We start from the raw sequence: 26,080 nt of genomic DNA, 5'->3' as shown, positions 1-26,080 counted from the left end.
AGTCCTTACCACCTGATGGGAAAGGCTGTAGCCCAAGCTCCAGGGAGATTTGGACCAGGAGCCCAAGTGGGACCAACAGGCCAGGAGGAACTTGGCTTAGTTAACAGCTGACTTATGTAAAAGGGGTGACAGGTCTTCAAACTGGTCAGGATGTGAGCTGAAAGCCACAGTGCAAAGCCAAGGCACAGGAACAAGGCAGATTAAACAGAGGGCTGCAGTTCTATTTAAATAGCAACACTGACCTGAATTTACCATGAGAATCATAGAGACAACATTTGTACAAAGTCATAGTGGCTACAGACAGCAACCAGGCCTGAAATGTGTCCTCAAGTCACTTAATGTATGATTTTAGATTGATTTCCTCCTCCTTTTTTGTTGTTCCTTCCCCTAATTTTGTTCCCTGATTTTTTGGATGTGGCTGGGATCTATATGGTGAAGGTATCCACACTGCCTGTGCCAATGAGGAGGACAATGTAGGGATGAAGAACTCTGGACAGAAGCCAAACCAGTGTGGATTTAGTTCCTCAGGATGCTTAGAGCCCTGCACCAGCAATGTCTGTGCCCTTCACACTCCTTGTAACTTGCAACTTTAGGCCAAGCTCAGCAAGGGAGGGCAAATCCATAGCAAATCCAGTAAAAGCCAGGTAGGTTGTAAGGAAATTCTCATTGTGCTCAACTGTTGGTCAGGGACTTTTGTTTTTAAGCCCAAAGCAGCTGCAGGTGGTCCAGGGCTGGCTCCAGGGTGAAACTGCAGCTTAACCAGGTTTGGGGCTGGCTCCAGCTCAGCAGGTGAATCCCTCATTCTGGGGGTGTCCTCACAGCTGGGGGACCAGTGAAGCTTCCCCCCCACCCCTGTCTTCCCCCTTCCCCTCCCTCCCCAGGGCTGAGGGCAGTAGGAGCAGACTTCTGCCCAGATGAAATCTATCAGCCCAGGACCCAGGAGCTGTGTTAATTGCATAATTAGCAGAAGCTGCTCAAGAGAGGCAAGGACTTAATTATCCCCTCCTGCTTCTGTAGCAGCACTTGCCCACTGCTGTTCCAGGAGGAAGGATGCAAAGGTGAGTACCTAGGAAGCCTTCTGGAGCTGCTGAGCAGGGCTCCAAGAGGGACTTCAGCAGCACAAACTGCACTTGATCAGTGTTTAAATTAAAGCTGCTTGAGATTGGGATCTGGTGGGAAGGTAAAGTCCCTTCCAGCTGCAAGTGGTGGGAGGTTTGTGTATGTGTGTGCAGCAGGGCAGAACCCAAAGCCCTGGTCCTCCTTGGAGTTTGAAGACATGGGATCCTCCTGGGGGCTGGTGCCCTTGCAGGCTGCTTTCCATGGCTTTGATACTTCCAAGAATGCAAGAAATGAGGGAAATGGGGGGATTTGGTTGCATCTCCTAAAGCTGTTTGTAAGGAGGGCTTGGCCTGGAAGCCTGATGGGCTTTGGAAAGCCAAGAGGACCTGGAGCTGGAGAGAACTGAGGGCACAAACATTAAGGCTTTGGTGGCAAGGTGTGTGAGTGGTGGCATGGCAAAAATAACACTGTGTCTGTAGAAACCGAGGTTGGGGTGCCCAAGGGAGAGGCACTGGAAGGAATAACAGCCGGGCTGCTCTCCTGGCACGCTTGCTGCCCGGATCACCTTCCTGCTCATTTATCATTTACAGGCTTCCAGGACTTGCCAGCTGCTCCTGCATAAGGGCCAGAAAAAATACTACTGCTGCTAATTAAACAACAAAATGAAATCCAAAGAGTTAAACATTGTATGTCCTGTGCTTGCTTCGGGATGAAGCTGGGTCTGAAGAGGCAGCCGCTATCCTGGGGTTGCCCACCGCCAGCCTGGGGGGTGAGCCTGGGATTTAGGAATGGGGAGGTGAGCCTAGGATTTTGGAGGTGTGTGTGAGAGGGCTGTGTGTGTGCTCGGTGGAGCCGGCGCTGAAGTACCGCGTACCTGGGCGAGGGGCGCTGCGCAGCCCGCCTCAGCCTTCCCCTCCCCTTCCTCCTCCTCCGCCCGCTCCCGCTGCCGCTCACTCGGCTCGGGGTGGGGGGGGTAGGGCGGAACATGGGGGACTGGCGCTGACACCGGGCACGGACACCACAGGTAATACGCCACCAGATTTTCCTTAACCCGTGTTTTTTGTGGTGTTTTTTTTTTTTGTTTTTTTTTTTTTTTTTTTTTGTTTTTTTTTTTGTTTTTTTTTTGTTTGGTTGGTTTTCTTTTTTCTGGGAGGGGGGGTGGTGCACGGAGGATGCGCGGGCGCGGAGCCGCCGGTATCCCCTTCACACCCACTCCCGGAGCGGCTGTTCGTGCTATCCTCCTTCCCAAACCTCGCTTATCTGCTTCCACCGAGGGGACAACTTGTTTGTGGTGAGCGCTGCCTTCATCATCATTGGTATTATTTTGGCGGGGAGGGTCGTTCAGCGCCGTGGTTTCAATGGCAGGAGCTGGGGAGCCCAATTTGGGCTCCCTTTGAGGATCATAATACAAATAATAATAATATTGTGTTTTGGTGCCTACTATTCTGAAGGAATAACCCCCCACACCTCCAAACTCATCTTCGGTTGTAATTTGGAGTTGGGCTTGGGAGGAGGTGAGAAGCTGCAAAGTTTCTCTGGCGAGCCAGGGTTTGAACTTCTCCGAAGGGATTCGGAAGGATGCGGGGGCTCACTCAGCCCTGGCAGGACTCTGCTGCCATGAAAGGGAGTTGGGTTTTTTTGTTGTGGTGGTTTTGTATTTTTTTTTTTTAATCCCTTCAAAACCATACGAAATGAAAAACCAGCTTTTCAAAATTACAAACTTGCTCTGAGTGTTTTCTTTTTATTGAGAAACTGTGCCCCCCATCTCTCCTCCCCCTTATTTGTGCTCTCTTCCTTAATCTGGCAAAACCTGGTCTCGTATTTAACTAAATGTTTTCCTGACCATCTCAAATACCGACCCTTGCGAGCATCCAACTTGGCACTGGCCAGACATCTTTAGCTTTGAACTGCCTGGAACTGTCGCCAGAGCCTTTATTTAAAGAAATTGCTCCAACTTCAAGAGTCTGGTCCCTGTTAAAGCCGAGCAGCTAAATTACATGACTCTTCCTCTTTAACTCTCAGAGTTTGGGGTGTTTAGGCTGTTTTGTTTTTTTGTGGAAGGGATAGCTGTTCCCCTGGTGTTGTCCTTTTGTTTGATCTGCCCTGCACCAGCCCCTTTGTTCTGATCCGCGATTTTTTGGATGCTACATGAAGGTGAAGGACAGCTCGTGCATGCTTGCAATTAGAAAGACAGGTGGTGATGACGGGTTCGTTACTGGCATTTAATTGGGAAAACACTACATCGGGATGTTGGTAGTAAAGACTTGTCTGGAGAAAAAGAAACGGATGGGATGTTGAGAGAAAAGGGAACAGTTCTTTACATATACATAAAAATTAACCAAAAAACCCTAAAACCCCCAGATCTTGGATATCTTATTTGGCTAAATCAAGGATGGGGAGGACGGGGGGCCAGGGGAGCGGGCTGGGGTGAGGGTATGGCCCGGGGACCCCTCGGAGATGGTGGGTACCCTGCGTGGACACGCTAAACCCAAAGTCAGTCCCGTGCCTCTCAGCACCCTCTTGCCAACCACTCTCATTTCTCCAAGCTGCCTCTCTGTTTCCCACCGATATTTACTGGCGGGGAGGGTGATGCTGGAATGGGAAGTTTTCCCTGCTAGTGCATGGTTTCTTGTTGGTACTTGTTTTTTTCTCCGTGTTGGGGGGGGAAAGCCCTGTCTGGTAGCAGATGCCCCCCGCATGACTGCTGAGGAGGGGCTGGCGCAGCTGCCGGTGCCCGGGATGCAGGCGACGAGCCCGGCTCCTTCCCGGGGTTTTCCCGGCGCATCCTTCAGCAGCCTGGGACGTGTTGTGCCTGTGACCTCGGTACACGATCGTGCCATGGGATAGAGTCAGTGCATGAATTTTTGCTTTCCCACGGGAAAATCGCATCTGTCAAAATCCCGGGGTAGTTTGGAGGGAGGGATTTCTACCTTGGTTTTTCCTTCTCGTCTGCACAGGGAAAGGTGGAGAGGAAATCCCATGGCAATCCCGTTTTCCTTCGCCACCCCCCTCCTCTCCCTTCCCAGCGCCAAGCTCTCTGTCTCGGGAGGCAAACTGTAGGTTTTGTAGCACCAAGTCGAGATCGTGTCATAAAAATACAATGTTTTGTTTTAGGGACAAGTTGTAAAACACTCCCTTTATGGGAAACTGTAAAAATTGATTTTTTTTTTTCTTTTTTTTTTTTTTTTGTGATAAGTGTGAACAGAAACAATGTTTGCAGGAGGTGGGAGCTGTGGTACTTGAATGTTTGCTGGGCTTGGGAAAGGCACTCAGCCCATATGCATAGGAGCTGTGTGTGCCCCCCCCACCTACCCCTTGGGCATCGCCTGAAAATAGCAGGGAGGTCACAGCACCACAATCTGGTTTTCTGCTGTCCGGCTGCAATAACCTAGAATAATATATACACTGTGGTAATTTCTCTGACCTGGCTGAAGTGTATAAAAAGCATTGCAACCCCTTTCGGCGCATACCCCAGGAGCAGCTGAGGTGGTGAGGTTGTCTTAAAAGGGATTTAATTTTAGGAAGTTTCTTAGATGTTTCAGCTCAGATGGCATAGATTATTTTTAAATGTAGGAAGCTTTAGGATATGGTATTGGGTAGATGAGGGACTGGGCTGTGGCCTCTTGGTAGGGTATAAAACATCCCAGTTGCTGGCAGAAACTGCATCTTAGCTAATTGAGCTAGAGATTTGCTTTGAAAGTATTAACACTATCCCAAAACTTGTGGTTTTTTCCCCACTATTGTCCTGCTTCGTACAATAAGGCATTTAAACATGTTACAGGGGTTAGTTTGGGGATTTTATGGGCCAAGACCTACAAATACTAAAATTCATGCTTTTGTTTCTGTTGGACCTAGTTTCAGCTTGCAGGTTTCACAGGTGGAATAGGGAATCCCGTTGTCTGGTAGAAATCTTGGGTATCTCCTAGAAATCACTTATTGTTCAGTAATGACCAGGGCTCTTTGGCAGGGGCTGGAGTTGTGTGCAGGGTACCAAGCTTGAATCTCAGTCAATGTGGGCATCGGTCCTGGTGCCTGGTGGCTTTCAGCCCATGAAGATGTTAACACGTGGCTCTGGTGAGTGCTTGCTGACTGTCCTGTGCTCCATGAATCATCAGAGGGGCCATCGCGGTCACATGTTGCTTCTTCTTCTGCTAGACAGCCTCACAGAATCATCTGCTTGAACCCATGCCCGGGGGCCAAGGACTTTGCTGGATGTGTCTTGTGATGGAAAATCTGATCTGGCTGTGGGCCGTAATGCCCCCTCCCCAGGCTCTGCCAGAGCAAACAGGGCTTTTTCCACCCTTAGCCTGAATTGCTTTGCCCTGATCTGTGGGGGCTCTCCACTGGAGAAAGATGTCCTGCTTGGAGAGTGCTGGGAAGAAAGCCATTGGGGTAAAATCCTGATAGGTAGTAGGGGGGGATATGGTGTTACACGGGACACTGCAGCTTTGACAAGGGGCATTTAGGAGAGGGTCTGCACAGCTTAGAGGGTCCTCAGCCATGGTCAGGGTCTGAAGAGGGTCTGCAGGAGCAAGCCCGTCACTGGTGATGAGGTACAGAGATTGATCCAAATAATGTCATCTCTCAGTTTACACCCCTGCTCTCAGAGGCTGCTGGTTGGGATTGAGAGATTTTGGGTTTGTTTGGTGGTTTTTTGTTTTGTTTTTTTAAATCTCCTAAGTAGCTCCATCTTCCTTCACCTGTTCTGTCACTACCACTTCAGGGTTTTTTGCCCCTCCTAAAATTTCAGCTAGTGAGTGATTAGCTGCAGTGTGCCCACGGTGCAAATCCTTCAGGCAAAGCATCCCTTTCATTAGCCTGAACAGCCAGTGGGCCTTGAAAAGGTCTGTTGCAGCAAAGTGCCTCTCCCTGAAAGTTAAGTGAGCTTTGTGTGAAAGCAGCAAGGACACTTTTCTCTTGATTTGGATGAGGCAAGAAATGGCCTGAGAGCTTTGGCAACTCAGGTGACTCAGTGTGAAGGTGTTTGAGCTTTTTCTTCCTCCAAAGCACCCCTAATTGCTCTCTCTTTTTAAGATTCGCTGTTCCAGCCAGCAGTCAGAGTTAACAGAGGACTGAAAAAATAGTCCTGATGCTTCTTTCTAGTGGTGCAAGCATCTAGCCTGGATCTTAGGAGGGACATCGGCCTGGATGTGCCTGTACCCAGGGTCCTGTGCTGGTGGAAGCTTGGGGTGGTGCCTGCTGCAGTGAGCCTAGGAAGGTGGTGGAGTGAAATGACTGACCTATCCTTTTTGGCCTGGCTTGGAAACGTCATTTGGCTACTGACTGCCAAGGGTCCTTTGGCTGATGACTCACTCTTAAAGTCAATGCCCAATTGCTTATGGCATTGTTCAGAGTTCTGGGTGTATTTCTTGAAGTGAGGCTGTCAGCTTGCTGCTGCAAAAAGGTGATGCTCACCTTCAAAGCTACACCTGAGTGTGACAAGGAGGGAGATGCCATGCTGGTCTTTCCCTGTTCCTCCTGAGCCCTAGGCTTGGATCCTGCACTGCAGGACCTTGAGCAGTAGTCGTGTCCTGCATGTCTGCTATATTTCAGTTGTGATGCTTTTTCACTGGGTTGGCAATATTTAGATGAACAATTTTTTCTCTTCTAATCCCATTTCACAGATGTCCTCTTCTCTCTCTCTCTTTTTGTGTGTGTGTATTTTTTGGTGTTTTTTGTTTGTTTGTTGTTTCTCTTTAGAAAACCTAAACCAACCCAAGTTTCTTGCTTGCATCTGAAGCCATGCAGGCAGCAGTGCCCAGGATAAGTAAGCACAGCCTGGGTGACAGCATTACAAACTCGCTCAGAAATGTGCCCAAGCCCTAGGATGCTGGATGTTTATCCTGCCTAGTGTTGATGTTGGTCCTTGGAAGTCCAGCCAGGCTACTTCCCAGCCCTGGTCAGCAGGCAGGCCTTCCTTCTTCTGGGCAGGGCATGAGAAGAAAGCTGCTGCTCTCCCCTTCACCAGCAGGCTTTGGTTTCAGTCTTCAGCATCTTTGTATTTCCATTTTTAGCCCTTGCTGTATGTTTTTTAAGAGTCTGGCGTGAGGTTCCCACCTTGTGAGACCAGACTGTGCATGCCACTTCCTTGAACTCAGCTTTCTACTTCTTCCTAAAGCAAGATTATTATATTTTTCTTCCCTTTAGGCTAAGTTCTTCTTGGCTGTTTTTCCATCTTTTCATCCCATGTTAGCATCATCTGCTCTGCAGCCCCTCTGCTCCTTTGCTGCTTTGCCTCCCTCTGCCATGTTCTGTGTTGGTGCAGTCCCAGGAACCAGGAGAGCCTGTTGCTCTGGTCTCTATACCCCATCCTAGGCTACATTCATTCCAGTTTATGTCAGGTTTTGTGATGGAAAATGGTTGCTAGTCACCATAAGCATCATAGCAACCAGTGCTGGAGAGTAAAGGAGCCAGGGCTGCCCCACTGAAGAAAAAAAAAAAAATCAGGCATTTCCTCTTTCATCTGCCCAAGAAAAATGCTGGTTGGGGCTTGTGGTGGCAGAGAGTTTGTGTGGCGCTGATGCAAAGTTGGGCAGTTCTTTGGATTCTTTTATGGCAGTTGCAACAATTTGGAAACTAAATTTCACTTCCAACCCAAACCAAGTTTTCCTGCATGCACTGAGAAATTCAAACCTGGCATTTTCTTCTGGTCCTGGGTTGTGGGTTGAACAATGTGTTCATGTTATCCTGGAGCTAAGGCTTGTTTCCTGTGAGAAAGCAAATCTCTGGAAGCCCCAAACAAAATGTTTCCAATCCTGTCCTTGTTCTGAAATGGGAGGGAACTGCTGGTAATGTGGGAAATTTTGGTGTTACTCTTCTCTCTTTTTCCCTGCTGGAAGAAACATCACACCAGTGGATGCTAGCACCAGGATGCTCAGAGCAGCTTGGACTTGCTGCTGGCTTTGTGGACATCCCCTGGGCTGAGTGGGGACAAAAAAACCCAACACCTGTCCCTCTCTTCCCTTCAGCCACCCAAAAGCAAAGCTGTGGTTGGAGAGAATCCTTTGTGTTCCTTCTCCTGCAGTCTCAGGGTTTAGGTGGGTTGTGGCAGCCTTGCCCTGTGTACATCCATCCTCCCCCACCACCCTATATAAATATGTTGGCCTGTATTTATTTAACAAGGGAATCTTTTCCTTCACTGTGGGGAACAGAAGGAAAAAAAAGAGCAAATTTTTTCACTGGGAACAAATCTCATTTTCAAGAGTCCTGACAAAATGAGCCATAAAATTACAATATCTCAAAGTGCTTCGTAATTCTAGTGTGGACGGCTCTTCATCATGGAATCTGAAAGCTCAGAAAATATAAAACTCATTAGATTAAAATAAACCACCTACTGCGCGGAAGAAAAGCTTATTTATCAATATCAATTTACTTCTGATTACCCTGTTCTGCTATTTGTTATTTTTAGGAATTATGATTTGTGCATAGCTCATGTCAATATAGGGGGGGAGAATAAAATTAACTTTTTTTCCTTTTGAATCCTACTTATTGCAAAGACCTGGCCAAGAAACAATAACGTGAAGAAATGGGGATTCTGGTTGAGGAGCAAAAGGATGGAAAAGATGGGAAAGCAGGAGCATTGGGCTGTGAGTGTTGGTGCCAAGCAATGGGCTTGATCAGAACCATAGAATGCTTTGGGTTGGAAGGGACCTTAAAGATCACCTGGTTCCAACCTCCCTGTGCTGGCAGGGACACCTCCCACTGGAGCAGGTTGATCAGGACCATGGAGGTGGTTTGTCTGATGCAAATTTAGTGGTGGCCCTTGTTGAAGTGTCCCCTGGACACTCCTCCAAGGTGGTTAACATGATGGAGGATGCTGGGGAAAGCAGGTGTGGGTGGTGTGATGGTGGAAAAGGAGTGTGCCACAGGTGTGGTGAGATGCTGGTACCATCCTGAGGGCTTCCATTCTGTCCACAGAGGAGCAAATGCTGTGGGTGGGCTCTCCTCTTTGGGAGACATAATTTGTGCTGGGGCTTTTTGGGAAGGCACACACAGTTTCCTGGCATGGAAGCCATTTGGGGGAGGCTTTGATTTACACTTTCATTTCTTCTTTATGCTGCTGGAACAGCACGGAACAAACAGAGAGGCTGCCACTGTAAATTTTGAGACACAAGCATTGCTGTGCCATTTGGTGAAGGGAAGACCAAGAGGGGGAGGGAGAAAGGAGATGGGGATTTGGGATGTGATTAAAGATGCCAGCAGCAGCTCAAACAGGAGAACATCTCTGCCAGCAAAGCACAGCCACCCCTGAAGCTTCCACCACTGCTCTGATGGAGGCATTTCAATGTGTTTTGTGTGCAGGCAAGCCCTCTGACAGTGCATTTAAAAATAACCAATACAGGTGCACAGCCTGGAAGCCCTGAGAGCAATACATGGCCCAGGCTGGAGAAGCTGGAGCATCTCTACTCCAGTGTTTCATGGAAGCGAGATACTGGAAGGCTCCTGGAGCCTCAGTGCCAACTTATGTGCTGGAGCACATGGCAGCCAGGCTCCATCTGCAGATCCAAGCAGGTGGGATCTTTGCCACATTTAGGAAAGCTCTTGGAGCAGCAAAAAAGCAACTTCCCAGGCTTGGGAAGGAGGCATTTGGGGCAAGTGGGCTCAAAAACCTCTGCTCGACCTGAGCCACTTCCTAAACTTTCAAGTCCTGGACTTCTTTGCAGAGCCAGTGTTTCAGTGGTAGATGCTCCTATGGTTTCCATCCATCACTGTTTAATGTGGTTCTGTCTGCTGCTTCCTGGGCCTTGGGGAGTCCTTGCCAGTGGACTGGGAAATCTCTGTTTAACATTAGTGCTTTTGCAGCCAGGAGACAACAGTTAAGTTCCCAGAGATGACTTGCCCAGAGACATTATTATGCTGGAAACTGCACCAAGTGCTTCCTACAAAGAGACTCTTTTGCACAGAAGGTGCAATTTAATACACTCTTAGTCACAATTTTTAAGTTCTCCCCGGAGATTTCTCAACCCCATTCCTAGATTTGCAATATTTGAGTGAACTGTCTCAGAGAACCAGTGAAGAGCTGCAATATTAATGAAGACAGACAAAATCAAAATGACATTTCAGGCAATTACTTACATAATGAAGTGACTGACTTGGAATATACAATATTTAGATTTATCATGACACTCAAAAGGGATTGCTATCAATTGCCTTTATTTCTACATCCCGTAAATTGTTTTTCCACTGCCCCGTTGCTTTTTAAACGTGGTCTGTGAAGCCGGAAAATGATGTTTCCGCTCACTTGGGCTGATAGCAGGGCTGTTTTAGAAGAAAGTTAACATTTTCCTCAATGGCATTTTGGCACAGCAGAAAGCAGAGGAAGAGCTTGAGCTGCTCATCCCCATCACAGCTTTTCTGGTGGTAGCACCATCAGCTCTGTCCCCAGACTTGATGCCAACCAGGAGGGTGTGAGGGACTGAAACAGCAGCATTGTCTGCATCCAAAATTATTTTCCCTTCCCAAGCCCTATTGAAGAAGGGGGGCGTGGAAATTGAGAGGTTTGGGGGTTTTTCTTTCTTAAAAGAGTTTATTCTGCTTGTGTTGGTTAGATTGAATGATTTAAAAGGCCTAATAGGACGTCTGGCTCCTGGGAAACAGGGGTTTTGTTTAGAAACTGTGTTTTTTGGATGCTCTGCTGGCACTGAACACTCAAAAGTCAGAAATTTGTCAAGGGGTGAAGGCTTGAACTCTCCTGCCCTGCCTATGTGTGGCAGATTTGTGACGTGTTTTCTGGTGATACTGGCCTGATGCACCTAAAATTTAAGCAGTGCTGATCCCAAATGCATTCTCAGCTTTGTGCTGAATTTCCTAAAGATGCAGAAAAAAGGCCACAGCACTGTTTTTCTTGCCTGAACACAGACCTTTTCCTCCTAGAGACTCTCTTGCAATAGGTGAAGAAATTAGAATTTAGGGCCCTTTCTCAAGAAGAGAATTGTAATAATCTGTCTTCTCCAACACCTCCACCAGTCAAAACAAAATACACATAGCTCTTGCTTTGAAGCCCTTTAGGAACATCCCCATCAGGGGCTGAGGTAAGGGCCCTCCCATGTGGGGAGCTGCCTGGGCATCTCTTATGGTGTCAGTGGGGTGTGGACCCCTCTTTCCTTACCAGGGCTCACAGCCTGTGCCCAGCACAGTGCCAGGCTTTTGGGTAAGTGCACGTTTGTCCCTTGCACTTAACATGGATGGAGCCCTGTATGGGATCTGTATGGCACACAGGGTGTAAGGATAAGCTGCCTGGGCGCCCCCCCCCCCCAAGAGCATTCTGCAAGTTGCAGAAGCTTATTCCAGTGTGTTGCTTTTATGATCTGTGTTCCTAGCCCTGAGTAAACCAAAACTTGCTGCGTATACAACCAATTGCAAGTGTAACAAGTCCCTGCTTGGGCTGGTGGATGGAAGAGGGGATTTATTGCCCATTCCAGCCCTCATGGCTCAAGCCAGTGCTTGATCTCAAGTGGGACCTGCTTATACGTTTCACTCCAGGTTCATCTCTGCATTTGCTGCCCAACAGGCTGACTCTTGTGTGCTCTCTGCCTCTTTTCACATCAGGTCTGCTGCAGTGCAGATGTGCTGAGCTGGTGGCAAGTAAATATTCCCTTTAGCATTCACCTTCCACAGTACCTGCAGAAATACAGAGAGCTTCAGAAAGCTCACCGAGATGTCCTGGCTGCTTTGGAGGGAGCTTCTGGATCTGTGTGTGTGTGTTAGGGGTTTCTGTTGTGTCTATGTGGTGTGTGTAACATGCATGGTTCATACATGGGATGCTCTCAAGATTCTATGTATGAATTTCCAGCATCCTGCTCAGTGTTTGAGGGGTCTCAGCTGGGGCTGCTTCTGCTCTGGACCTGACAGCAAAGGTTACTGCAGCTTGTCCCCTCTGATGTGCAAGAGGGAAAGAGAGGGGTGGGTGTGGGTTGGGAAGTCACCTGCTCTGGCTTAATCCTGGTTTCAGTTTGGTCCTTGCCAAGAAGATTGTTGGGGCTGTGTAGAGGAAGGGATGGAGGACTCTTGGGTGAAGTGCCCTGTATTAAAGCAGAGTATTAACAAACTCTGGATCTCCTGGGTGTCCCCCTGTGGCATCAGGGCACAAAGATGTGAGCTGGGGAAGGGCTGCACCCCACGCTAGCTTTGAGGACACAGGTAATATCCACAAAGTGTTGGACTTGACCCAGTCTTTCTTCTTTGACAGGAGCCATGAAGCATCACGGTGCTGCTGGCAACTTTCTGCTCCCCCTCTTGCTCCTGGAGTTGGTCTCGCTAGGTAAGTTGAATTTCTTTCTGTCCAGGGCTGTGCTCTTCTTTCTCCCCTCCTCTTCCTGCTTGGGTCTCATGTTTGCAGGGCAAAAGGGTAACATTTGCTGTGTTTGTGGCCTCCTGCTGCATATTTGTGGTCTTGTGATGCAAATTTAAAGGCAGAACAGTGTTGGTACAACTATGCAAACCACCCATCTCCATTGCATGCAGTTTTGGGAACATGCAGGTTGTGCCCCTGTGCAGCCACTTTTCCTGCAGTCAGTAAAACTGCACATCTGGCATCTGGTGGCACTTCCTGGGCTCTTGGAAGAGGGGGAGAAACATGCTGGTGAATCCAGCAGTGGTAGATGCTCCAGGTGTATCTCAGTAGTAAGATCTTAACTTTCAGATGAAGTTCACAAAGCCAAAACTGATGGCTGATGGGCCTGGTGATAGGCATTTTATCTAAATAAAGCCTAAAGAAAATGAGAGGGAGAAGAAGCAATGCAAGGATATAACCCAGAAGCTGGTTAGCTATTCAGTAGCAAAGGTATGAGCTTTGAGCAGCCTGGTGTAGTGGGAGGTGTCCATGCCCATGGCAGGGGGGCTGGAACGAGATGATCTTTAACATCCCTTCCAGCTTAAACCATTCTTTGATTCTCTGTATTGCTGGCAGGGCTCCCCCTGTGCTTTCAACAGCAAAATTATTACCTGAATTGGCTTTAATATATGCTGTGTAGGAAATCACTCCTCTCCAAGTGACAAAACCTCTTTTCTAATTCTAGCTGGAGGGATGGGAAGGGCTCTGGGCAGGCAGAGGCTCTGTGGTCAGCTTTCCTCCCACTGCCAGCCTCTGCCTTGCCAGGATGATGCTCTTGGTCTTCTCCTGGCTTGTGGGCTTCTGGCAGGGGAGACAAGGGGGTCCAACCTGGGACAACAGCCTTCTGGTATGGCAAACATGCCTCTTGGGCTGGGCTTTGGCACCCTGGGGTGTGTAAGTACAGTAAATGTATAGCAAAGCCCCATGAAAATCAGGATTGTTGCTAAAGCCCCTGGGTGCTGGGGGCCATGTGCCTGTGTGGTGTTTGCTGATAAACAATAGGGAGTGTGTGTCTGTTTGATAGCACTTGTGCCCTTTGGAATAAAGGCTTTTTTTTTTTCCTTCTCCCCCCTCCCCATGAAAGCCTCAAGATGGTTTGCCCAGATTGGCAGCCTGATTAAGCAGTCAGTGGATGACATTAGCTGTGACTGACAAGCTCAGTCAATCTCTCCCTGGTGCCGTGTTGGATTGAGTGTAGCCTCACTAGTTAGCTGCCCTGTCACTGCTCTGGAGGGAGAAGAAATGAGTAGAAAAGACAATCTAGCCAAGTCCTTTGCTTCAGTCTCCTCAGACTTGTTCCACCCCAAAGCTGCCAGTTGTCACCAGTGGTTCAGTATGTCCCATTGGAGGTGGGGCAGTGAGGTTTTCTTGCCTGGATGGGGACTTGTGCCCTCAGCCCTCCCTGTGTGCGTGGTGGCAGGTCCCAGAGCTGGGGGTGCATGGCCCTGCTCTAGGTTCCTGGCTGGACACAGCAGATGGGCAACATCAGGCTGCAAAGCCTTGGAAAAACCCCATGGGGAAAAGGGGATTTGGGGGCTTGCAGTTGCAGCAGCGTGTCAGCTCCTCTCTCCTAAACCTGGTAGTTTCCCTGTACACAAGTTCCAGGACAACACTTGTGCCTGGGATTGGGGAAGAGGAGTGTGTGGGTGCCCTGTCATGTCCCATGGAGAATGTGGGTGGAGCCCCTCTTTCTGTCCAGTTCTGGGGTGCCCAACACAAGGAGAACACAGAGCTGTTGCAGTGAGTCCAGAGGAGGACATGAAGATGATCCAAGAACCAGACCACCTCTGCTAGAGAGGTAGGCTGAGAGACATGGATTTTGTTCAGCCTAGAGAAGGCAAGGGGCTGGGGAGACCTAGTAGTGACCTTCTGGTTCCTGAGAGGGCTTCAGAAAAGCTGGGGAGGGATTTTTGACAAGGGCATGGAGTAATGGGATGAAAGGTAACAGTTTCAGACTGAAAGAGGGGAGGTTTAGATATTAGGAAGAAATTCTTTGCTGTGAGGTTGGTGAGACACTGGCCCAGGTTGCCCAGAAAAGCTGTGGCTGCCCCCTCCCTGGAAGTCTTCAAGACCAGGTTGGATGGGACCTGGAGCAACCTGTTCAAGTGGGGAGTGTTGCTGCTCCTGGCAGGGGGGTTGGGGCTAAGTGATCTTTAAGGTCCCTTCCAGCCCAAACTAGTCTGTGATTCTCAGAAGACTTGTAATGTTCTTGGTAACACCTGAGTGGGCTTGGTGTCTGGAAGAAGATGGCTGAGCTCTGGCATGGCAGTAGTGTCTACACAGCTACCACTGCAATCACCAGAGATGAGCAGAGACCTTCATCATATCCAGGTTACGAGGGACAGAGCGATGCTGGCTAGAAGAATGGGTCTGTGGTTATGCTTTGGCATCAGCAGTGGTTGAGCATCTCAGTGTTGACTCAGTGGGGCAAAGCAGCAGAAGGTTTTACAGGCATAACATGGAGCAGGCATGGAGGAAAGACGGGGAAGAAAATTGCTCAGCACATCTAAACAACATTGATTGTTATCCTTCAGAGCCTGTCCACAGAATGTGAAGGAGCAGTAAAAGGTTGCAAGTGTGTGGTGGAAGCGATGGTTTTCTGCCACGTGCTTTGCTGGAGGACCACAGGCAAGAGCCCTGTTGAGGGACACAGTGATCCTAAATCTCAGGGTGTGGTCTTGCAGAAGAAGGGAAATCCAGCTGATGATCCATTAGATGAAGCTGCAGATGATGACCTGTTCACAGCAATGCCTATGGGAAAATGTGATCTTGCTTTCAGATTGTGGCTGTGATTTCCAAATTAATTTCTGCTGAATGGACCAATGGGCCCAGAGCCAACAAAAAAAATTAACAGTCCTGGATTAAATGTGGAAAGAAAACTCATGGGATCTTAGACTAGGTGTCAGGATGTATGTGTGGAAGGCTTGTGTTTCACAGGCTGTCAAAGACCTGATGGCCAGGTGTCAGATGGGGAGAAGGTTCTGGGCTCTGAAGTGGTGGGGAGGGACAGGTCTGATGGAATGATAGCCTCATCCACAGCATGTTTTATTTTATATGGGAATGGTTTCAATTCATCATAGCATGCATCTTTTTGACCTACATTTTTGTATCATCCAGCTGCTTTGTATCCATCTCCCCCTTCCATCATGTCCTTCCCACCTGAAGGCTGACAGTCCAGCCTTGTTCATTATCCAGCCCAAAGCAAAGTCCTGCCTTCGGACCTTCTTTCAGCTTTTCCCAGCTCTCCAATGCCAGTCACCCTCCTCTCTTCACATACAGATCCTATACACCCACAGGCTGGTGGTTTCCATCCCTCCCAGCACCTGATGCAGCTGGGTTTGGAATACACAACTTATTTTTAGGACAGTGGTGATATGGAGATATATATTCAGAGATGGAGGGGTTTTCAGGAGTGAGTCCCTCATGGGAAGGGCTGTTTGGTGTATTTTAGTTTCATCTGCCCCCTTCAAAGCCTCCTGGCCCTGACACAGCAGCCAGGTATGAGCACACTTTGAAGCCTCTGGAGATGCCATTAGCTCTCAATAACCCATTTTGTTGGAGTCCTGCTCATTTTCTTTCCAGATACTTAACTCCAGAGGCTGAGATTTAAATGTGTCTCTGCAAGAATGCTGCCTCCAGTGCTTTCCTACTTCTTGAGGTGTTTAACAAACCTGGTGCCTCGGGAAAGAGGGCAGTGCTGAAAAATCCTTGTCTTGTTCCAAAGGGAGCCCTGGAGGAGCCCAGGCAGGTTCCTCCATCTTGTGCCCATGTCCCCACTACCTTAGTGAGTTTCCCAGGGGTGCTGAGCAGGTTTGTGCATGAGCACAGCTGGGACCTGTGCCCAAAAGGTCTTGGGAACATAACTACCCTCCAAAAGGTCTCAGGAACATCCATCTCCCTCCCTCTGGAACTTCAGCAGATGGAGAGGATGCTGAAATATGGTCTGGTTATTCATTCTTAGAGTGGAATGCTGAAGCACAGTGCATGAGAGAGGTGGCAAAGTGTAGCATGAGCAGAAGGGAAAACCTGTCCCTCAGATGCAGCACAGCTAGCACCAAAACTTCTTAGAAAATTCTTGGGTTTTTTTCCCATCACCTCTTTTCCTGTATCTCATGAGTGGTAAATCTTTAACCCCTCAGGTTGAGGCTTAGTTGCCATTTTCCTGTGCGCTCTGAGCTTGGCTCAGAGTCACCCAATTGAGGCTCCAATCTGTGGGCAGGCTCAGGAACTTCCAGCTATGAGAAAATGGAGTAGAAAGAAGTGAGCTTGGTTATTAAAGGTGAAAGGAGGAGATTAGAGGGAAAGGTGATCAGGTGATGGGAGAGGGGGTTTTGCAGGAGTGGCTGACAAGGTGAAAGGCTCTCATCTGTGGGAGCAAAGTGGAGGTATTAATCATGTGCTAAAACAATAATTGATGTTTCTGGTCCCTGACCTGTTGGCTTTCCTCTTTCCCCCTGCCTCCACCCCACAAAAGAAAATACTTAAAATGAAGGTTGGCAGAGGAAAGAATCTTCTATGGGTTTTGGCATGATGCTTTCTGTCCTACTGTTAGCCCCCATCCCAGGGGCATTTCTTTCCATCATGATGCCAAGTGAGCATCTCTCTGTGCCCTCAACCTCCTCCAGCCATGGTGGCCCATGTGTGACCTGCCAAGGAAATAACCCCTTGCTTTTGTCCTCTTCCCAGGTTGGGGCAATCGGCTGCCATACTTCATAAACTACTTCTTTGACACCTACCTGCTGATCAATGAGGATACTCCTGTGGGTAAGTGCAGTGTGGCTGTGGGATGGAAAAGGATTAAAGACATGCTTTTCTTTTGATTGACAGATTTAGCTTATTTTTCTTTCTTTATTTAGCTAGGGATCGTTTTTTAGTAAATGCAGAAATCGACCTGGTCATTCACAGCATCTTTCCAGGCTCTCAGTCCATTAAACTTGTGCTCTTCAATCAGGGCTTGTGACTGGCTTTTAATGTGGGAGGAATCAATTGGGAGAGGAGGGTGACAGGGATGGAGGCTACAGAGGCACCTTCTTGCCTCTACTGCCGCTTTCAACCATGCAAGCCAAGCAGCAGCCTCCTTATAAAAAAGGGCTTTTGCCACACCTTAGTTGTTACTGGAGATGTCAAGGGTTGGTAGGCTCTGGAGAAGTCTCCTCTGGTGATGCTCAGGTCAACAAGAGCTTCTAGCTGAGGCCTCTGTCTCTTCTCAGGGGTCCCCTGAGTTGGACCTTTTGCAGCCCATGGGATCTGGAGTGGTGTCTGAGCAAGGAGGCAGGACTCTCAGTCTTGGTGGAGAGCTTTGGACAGAAGGCATGGAAGTTTCTGAGTGGTAGCTGAGATCTGTACAGGGATGTGTCCTCAGGAGAAGGCTTGCTGGAGCTGGAGCAGTAGGCCTGGGGGATTCTGTCTTGCAGTGATGTTCAGGTTTACTTGCACGAATGTAAGGAAGGACCTGACTTAACTGTATTTTTTTTTCCTCGTTTTCTGTCCTCTGCTGGCTTGCACACATGTCATTTTTCACAGCCACCTTTAGCCAGCCCACCCCTTACAGGTCACTCCCTAACCTGGTTGCTTTGCTGTCTTTGTGCTCCCTGCCCCTCAATTGCCTCTGCAAACACACTGGGTGCTGGATGTGCCCCAGAGAAATCCCTGTATAAGGGCAGGTTGGGAACAGCTTAATGGAAATGTTTCCTCACCAAGTGCACTCTTCTTGAAGTGCTTGAGCTTGAAATACCTTATGGAAAGTGTACTGAACTTCTATTTTGGCAGAAAATGGGGGAAGATTTCTCACAGTCTGCTTTCCAGTGAGCTATTGTGAGAGTAAAATTGTGCTTGGAATTGCTTTGGGGGTTGAATTATTGTGTCTCTTTTTTCTTTTAAACTTTGTATTACACCATATAGAAATGAAATTTACTCTTAAGAATATTGGCACTCTGGGATTATGCTTCCAGATGTATCAGAGGGAAATGTCAGTCTTGAAAGTGTTGACAAACAGCATTTGTGTTGCTAGATGTTTTCTAAGTTAGGCTTATTAACTAAAAAAAAAATTTTAAAAGAAGTATCATCTGGAAAAACCTTTCTTACATCCTGTCTACAGTGTAAGTTGCAGAACTGTATGAGGTGCTTCTTAGAAAAAAAATGATGCTTTTGAGATGTCTGTTTAGAATTGCCCATCACCGTGGCATCGAGGGAAAAGCCCCCCCTGCTCCCTCCCCATGAGATCCTCAAGCCCCCCCTGCCTGGCCCCAAACCCAGCAGTCCCAGCTCACTGGCTGCCATGCCAGGAGGGATCTTAAGCAACAATTAAGAGATCATTCCCCCCTCTAATCATTTACAAGAGTAAATTAGTCTTGTCAGGAGCTATTAAGACAAGGAGCTTGGAATTCATTAGGTGAGATTGGGCTGAGGGAGCTGCTGGTTCTACCGCCAGTCCAGGCTGATTAATTTCTCCCCAAACATCATCAATGCCCATCTGTTTCATTTAGGTCCGAGGAGAGCAATTTTCAGGTGGACTGACCCTCTAGTCAGTTATTTCACCCAGAAGTAATGGAAACACGTGCACACAGGGGAAGGGGGGGCAGTGGAGGGAAAGCATGGGGAATAGGAGGCTGGAGCCTCAGGAAGAGGAAAGTGATTGAAGGGGCCTGGAGAGAAACTGCAGGAGAGGGGGGAGATGCCTGGAAAGGAGGAGGGATGAGGACTGATTGGGTGGGGTGGCATGTGCAAGATGGCACACGGGAGAGCCCATGTCAGCTGCTGGTAGCTGGATCAAGGTGTGTTTTACATTCAATGTTTTGGGTTGGAAGGGACCTTAGACCTAATGTAGTTCCAAATGCCAAGCATGGGCAGGGACACTTCCCACTAGATCCAGTTTCTCCAAGCCCCATGCAACCTGGCCTTGAACACTTCCAGAGAGGTTGCAGCCACAGCTTCTCTGAATAGCATGGACCAGTATCTCACCACCCTTACAGGAAAGAAAGACATTTCTTTCTAATGCCTAAAGAAAATCTCCCCTCTTCTAGTTTAAAACTGCTCCTCCTCATCCCATCACTCCATGCCCTTGTCAGAAGTCCCTCCCCAGCTTTTCTGTAGCCCTCTCAGGCACTGGAAGGTGCTCTAAGGTCTCTCCAGAGCTTTCTCTTGTCCAGGCTGAACAACCCCATTTCTCTCAACCTGTCTCCATAGCAGAATTGCTCCAGCTCTGAGATCATCTTCAGTGCCTCCTCTGGAGTCACTCCAATGGTTCTGTGTCCTTGTGTTGGGAACTCTAGAACTGGACATTGTGGGGGGGTGGTATATGTGTATCCCTCACAAGAGTGGGATAAAGGGGGAGAGTTATTTCCCTTGGCCTGCTGGTTATGCTTCTTTTGATGGAGCCCAGAACACTCCAAAAGTAGAAGTATAATCTGGTTAACAGCCTTTAGAAGAAGAGTTTGCAGGAGAGAGACCATCCATCTTTATTGTGCTGCTCTCTGCCTTAAGTAAAACCCTTCCAAGAGCCACTTCAGTTAATTTTAAGCTTTTTGGATGCTAAGGGCAAGTGACATGGATGTAAATGCCAGGTGAGCTGCTGGAGGTCTCCTACTAGGTGTGAAAGGAAGTGGTGTTTGCTGTAGGTGGGGTTACTTGTAGCCCCAGATTTGTCAGCAAAAAGAGATGGGCAGGCAGTACTCTTGGTTTCTCTTGGTTGGGGTCCCTCCTGCAGCACAAAGAACATCGTCTTAGCATAATGTAACAACTGGGGTCTAATTGCCCAGCAAATGATTTGCTGTATGCAGGGCAGGAATGGGAAAATGAAGATGATTCATCATGTCAAGCCTGTAACTAGCCTTATAACCACGGAGCTTGGATTCACTGAGTTTCTCTGAAAGCTTTCATGCCTCAACGCCTTGCAAAACACATGACAAAAGAGGCCATTAAGATGAGTGCAATTCCAGTTTCCCTTCACCCTAGTGATAACATTTCAGCATCACTGTGATAATGTTGTCTTAAAAGAGTGGGAAACACTTTAATTGTTGCACCTAGGCTGATACCATGTGCTTGGCTTTGTTCTCAGGCCGCCTGTGTCAGGGTCAGGGCTGCCTGGGTGGGCTGGGGACAATGTGTCCCTGCTGCCCTACAAGTCCTGCATGCTTTGCTCACAGGCAAGGATTCAGTTTGAAGGACTGATATAGAGCCTGCTGAGGAGGTGGAGATGTGCACAGGGTGGGCTGAAATCACGAGTGTATGTGCAAAATATGGGGCTGTGTTTTCTGCTAAAAGTCACCGTGGTCCTTCCCCTCATACCTTTCCCAGAAGACACAGGCTGTGCCCAAAGAGCAAGACAGGGATGACTGACAGGGAATTTTATGGTTTGCTTGCACCTTCCTTTGCTATGTGCAACTTCTGCTGAGCTGGTAATAGCACTGTAAATAACTCAGGGTTGGGGAGCAGGGTGGGTATGGCTTTCCCTTGCTTGTCTGGGGACTTGAAGCTTATGACTTCCAAATGATGCTGCAGGAATTTCAGATGAATACAGAAGACAAGAGGGTCACAAAATCTGCCATGGAGCTCGCAGGCTGAAGCAGCTGTGCTTGGACACCTGGCTGTCTGTTGGCCACTCTTGGATGTTCAAGGATCCCAGTCTGGCTCTTAATACTGAATAGAAGAGATTTTGCTGCCTGACAGGTTTCTGATGGGGTGGTTTGACGTTCTGCAGCATGGAAATCACATTGTGCTTTCCCAGGGCACACTGGAGCCTTTCCAGGGCAATCTGTGTTGAGCAGATTACCTCCTCTGCTTGTGGGAGGAGGTGAGAAGAAAGTGGATTTTTTTCTAGGGATACCCCCAGTGGCAAAGGGACTCTGAAACATATGGATGTTTCTCCACCAGCTTTTAAGTGGTAGAGCTTAGACTTGCTTTTTATGAGACCCTTTTCACCAAAATGGGCTCTGTTGGCTGTTTCCTGTGGAACTGCTTTTGCTGTGCAGCCCAAGAGGGGACAAGGATAGTGTAACACCATTGCAGTGTAGTAGATTTTGTTGGCTGGTGGTGATTAATGAGGTTGATGTGTGTCACCTCTTGTGTTTCATTCAGGGTCTTCTGGGATGGAGCATTATTTATAAGAGGGCTGGAAGAGGAACTTGGTGTTTAGCTGGCAGAGTGCTCACTGGTGTCTCTGCATGTGAGTCTGAGGCATCATGTCCCTCTGTTGTTTGTGGATGACTTGACTTGATCCTCCATTCTAGGCAAGATACCAGCCCAGAGGGTTGTTCTTCTCCAGGCAGGGCAGGCTGCCATCCTCAGAACACTGTATCTGTAGTTTCCAAGGAGATCACTTCTTCCGCCATATCCTTTCTTGGGCAGCCAGATGCTTTGGCATCCGGGTAAGGTCCCCAGGGTGTGCCCGGCCATCCAAGCTGCTGCTGAAGATATGGTTATCTGCATGGGATTGAACATGGGCTAAACCCTCCTCGTTTGATCCCATAGCAGCAGACATCTGCCATGGTTGGGCTCTTCCATCAGGGCCCTTGTCTAATCCATCATTGGAAGGGTAAAGAAAAAAAGCACTGGCTCTGGTCTCTGCATACTTTCAGAGTGATTAAACTATTTCAGTCATCTGGTCCAGATATCCATGCGTGAGGCTTGGGGGCCATCTGTTGGGGACAACTTTGGAGGTGGGACCATGGACATCTGAGCATGGGACCCTTTTCCCTTTGGTGCCTTGTGGCCTCCTTCCTCACTTCCAGCTACTGCTGGAAAGGTGGGTCCTGCTCTGGCATATCTCTCTTGTGTCTCTTTTGCTCAAAATTAAATACTAGAGCTAAAAAGAGAAAATTTAATATCTCGGGTTAAAAGTCATCCTGGCAAGAGGGAAGACATTGTGGGCATACTGTTAATGAGGTGCTAATTAGGTCCTAAGGAGATAGGACTCAGAGGAGCACAGAGGTTGGCTTTAAACCTTGGGGTTAACTCCCTGATAAGAGCAGGGCAACACATGGTGCACTGGGAAGCAGGGTACTGCCTGAGCCTTTGGAGTCCTGCAGGGTAGGCTGGTTCTAGCAGTTCTAGGCAAGTAGGAAGCTGCTTTTGGAAGATGTTGTGGCACTGGTGGTAGAGTGGATGGAGAGCTTGGGAAAGTCACTGGCAACAAATGTCTTAAATTAGCAGGAAAACTATCCCTGTATTTTTGTGTGTTTTAGCTTCCAGCGCTCTCCCTTGCTGTGGTGTTGCCTCAGATCAGCTTCAACTGCAAATGAAACCCCTGCATGCTGCAGATATAAATAATCCCCAGGAATAAGGGCAAATGCAGAACAAAACAAGTGGGCCAGCATGGTGGAGGAGGCTGATCTTTGGCTGGCAACAGTTTGGGGACCATGCAGCAAGCATCCCAACTGTCCCACCGTGTTATCACTGACATGGGGGCAAGGGTTTTGTAGCAGTCAAAAGCCAATAAAGTCTTTTTTGTTGCTTATCTAGCAGGCTAAATGTGAGTTGGCCAACACAGGTAGGTCCTCAGCTCCTTGATTTGCTGCTGAGTGGGTCTTCTTAGCCTTGGACCACAGGGTAGGATACCAGCATGAAACATGTATGTGTCTGTTTGTACAGCTACCAGAACTGATTTTGTCTTTTACAAAGGATAATTCCAGAAGAATATGCTGGTCTCTGCTACAGAGATCAAGGAAATCTGCATTGCAAGCTTCATTATGGGCATCTCTGGGAGTAGGTGGGAATATTCTCCTTTAGAAAGAGAGGCTATTGGAGCATCACCTTCATCTTCAGCTTTAATTGAAAGCAATATTATCATCTCATGGCTATTTTCTGTTTACAAGTGGGTTTGCAGGCTTCTTGAGTGTTCTGCAAAGGAGCAGCTGGGTTTTTTTTTCCTGTCATTAGAAGGCCTGTTGATGAAATTACATATTGAGTGGTGGAAAGTAGAGAGCCATTAATGAAAACTTTAAGGGTAGAAAATTAGTTATTCCCAACATCAGAAAACTTAAAAGAAGACAAAGTTCCACCCCACCCCAAACCCTAACCCTGTGTCATTAAATTAATCCCTTCATCAATCACTTAAATTTTCATATCTGCTTTACTAATAGGCAACAACATTAATGCTGATGTCTAAGAAGGGGAAAGGGAGTGAGGGAGAAGGAAGAAAGTATATTTGAAATATGGACTAATTAACATGCTGGGGCAACCTTGCTTTTGGTAACCTCCCCATCAAACTATGTGAAGGTTTGATCTCACCTTCTCTGTTGCATTGGGTAAGCCCTTGCATGGGGGCTAAGCCCTTTCAAAGAAAAAGGAGAAGGATGTGTGCTCATGGTAATGAGTTTGGGGGTGATATTTATCTCTGAGATGACTTTGGAGCATTAATTATCTGCTTGACACCATCTCTAGGAACTTCATTTGTGGGCTCGATATTGAACTCCTTGTTACTTTGGAGTGTCCAGGCTTGGATGTCTGTATTGTCCTAGCTCCATTAAAGAGGGGTATTTTTGCTGGCTGGGTGGGGGCATTAGCATGGGATGACAAGCCTGATGTAGAGAAGGGGTAACAACAGGGGTTAAGCTTGGTAAAGCAAAAAATACAAGGCAGAGGGAAAAGTATATATGCATGTTTGTGTATATTCACATTAGGAAGCTAAATTTATATATACATATCTCTATGGAGGTATTAATATTCTAAGGCAATGTTTTATGGGCCAAGACTGTTTCCCTCTACTGTAAGGAAATACTTGCATATGCATAGATTCACAATTTTTATTTTTGGTGGGGATGGTGAGCTGTGTTTTAACTTTGAGTCTCTCACTGGGACTTCTTAGAAAAAAAGCTAGAGTTGCAAACACTGATTTATGTCCTGGTGCATTTTGCCAGTTCAGGAATTTGATATTTTGGGGAATATTTCAATATAGATAGTTTCAGAATGGGCTGGCAGCCAGCTGCTTGCAGGGTTTGAAGTCTATCAATGACATTCTGCAGAGGTTTGCATCCAGCTCCTGAGGTGAGGTGGGAAACAACGTGAGGCACTTTCCTGTGCTGCTGCAGAAGGTCCCCAACCCAGAGCCTCAGTCATTCATTTTCCCCATCTCACAGTCCTACTCTTGTGAATAACTCATCTCTTAATTTAACTTTCTGTAACTGGTCACCATAGAAGTATTGCTTTGTCTTTAAAAAATTCAACCTATTTGCTGCCCTGCCCAGCCCTCTCCCCTCCCTCACTTTGCCACTGTTTCTTCCCGGTGTTCAATTCTGTAAAAGAAAGCACAGAGAAGATAAAAAAAGGTCTTGCCACCTGCCTCAAAATCACCTGAGCAGTTAAAATGTGAAATTTGCTTATCTAGTCCTCATCATGGAAGACCACCCTCTTCCCAAATGAAAATAAGGAGGGGGAAGAGAGCCCTCCTGGAAACTTATGTCCATGCTGCGGCGATGAGATTGCAGAATAAACCTCCCCCTGTTGGGAGTGAGCATCCAGTGAGCATCCCTTGTTCAGATGGCAGGGTGGACTCTTGGAAAGCTTGTTTTATTCTGGTTTCTGTGATTCTGGGGACCTCAGATCATGAAGGGTGGTCACCTGGCTGTTAACACGAATCTTTCTCCTGGCTTTTAAACCAGCTTTATTGCCCACGTAGCACACGTGCTAATGCACCTCTCTGCCTGTGAGTGGCTTTGTGTGCTTGATTGGCAGGGGGAGTTAATAAATTGGTTCCTTCTGTCAAACTGCTTCAGTACATTGATGGCTTTTGAATTAACTATGTAACCACTCAGGGGGGAGGTTGAAAGGCAGAGACAGCGTTGTTGGACAACTCAATGAAAACATCTGTTCCATTTGTGGCAGTGGTCAGAAGAGTGAATAAGCTCTGTACGCTCCATCTCAAAGATTTATTAATATTGCTCTTTCCATGAGGGTGAAAGATTTCAAACACTTGACATTTAATGGTTAGTAACTCAATTTTATTCGGCTCATCTGCATGGGTTTGTCAAATGCCTGCTCTGTCTGGGCTCCAGCTTTGTATAGTGCGGGCTGTCTTCTGGCGTGTGAGCAATTAGGAGGGTGATTTGGTACCTCAGTACAGAGGAACCTCTTTCTTTCTTCTTTCTAATTGATTATTAGGTTGGATGCAAGAGATCATATTATAGAGCATAATGCCCTTCCACAAACAGTGCCAGGGCTTTGGGTCTTACTCCTTCCACTTTTCAGTTTCAAGCAGTTAATTTGAAAGTAGGAGAGGAAAAAGACTTTAAAATGTAGAAAGTCCAAGAGGGACTAATAATTCAGGGTATGGGGAGAAGCAAGGAGCACTCACACAGGTGGAGATTAATGGTTGTTACTAATGATTTTGGGAAATAGAGGGGAAGAAATGGGTATGGCAGAAGACTGTAAAATAAGGAAAGGCACTGCAGAAAATCTTGACTCATGAAACACACCTTTCCTCCTATGGCAGCCACATCAAATTAAATACATCCTACCAGATAAAACAATATTTCTATACAAAAGAGCACTGATATAAAACTCTGCATGGTGGGAGGGGAAGGCAGGGAAGTAAAAGGGAACAAGGAGAACGCACCATCCTTCCACCCTCTCTGAATTAGCGTTCCTAGTGGTATAAAGGATGGGGGAGAAAAAAAAAAATCAAAAAATTTCCCTGGTTTCTGCAAGTTGCTCTTTGTTTTGGAAAAATTGTTGCAGTCCTGAGGATGCTGTCTC

At 47.6% G+C, this 26,080-nt stretch overlaps 1 protein-coding gene across 1 annotated transcript in view; it reads left to right on the top strand.

Moving 5' to 3' along the window:
• The first annotated feature begins 2,002 nt into the window (after positions 1-2,002).
• Positions 2,003-26,080, top strand: part of CDH23 (cadherin related 23) — a 195,255-nt gene continuing 171,177 nt past the window's right edge. The window contains exons 1-3 of the mRNA XM_030453320.1: positions 2,003-2,083; positions 12,248-12,319; positions 17,078-17,155. Coding sequence (XP_030309180.1) covers positions 12,253-12,319; positions 17,078-17,155 — 145 coding nt within the window. The 5' untranslated portion in view covers positions 2,003-2,083; positions 12,248-12,252. The remainder of the gene's footprint in view (positions 2,084-12,247; positions 12,320-17,077; positions 17,156-26,080) is intronic.

This window comes from Calypte anna, chromosome 6 (assembly GCF_003957555.1).
Source record: "Calypte anna isolate BGI_N300 chromosome 6, bCalAnn1_v1.p, whole genome shotgun sequence".
Taxonomy (NCBI): Eukaryota; Metazoa; Chordata; class Aves; order Apodiformes; family Trochilidae; genus Calypte; species Calypte anna.
This window is presented reverse-complemented; position numbering and strand designations above follow the sequence as displayed.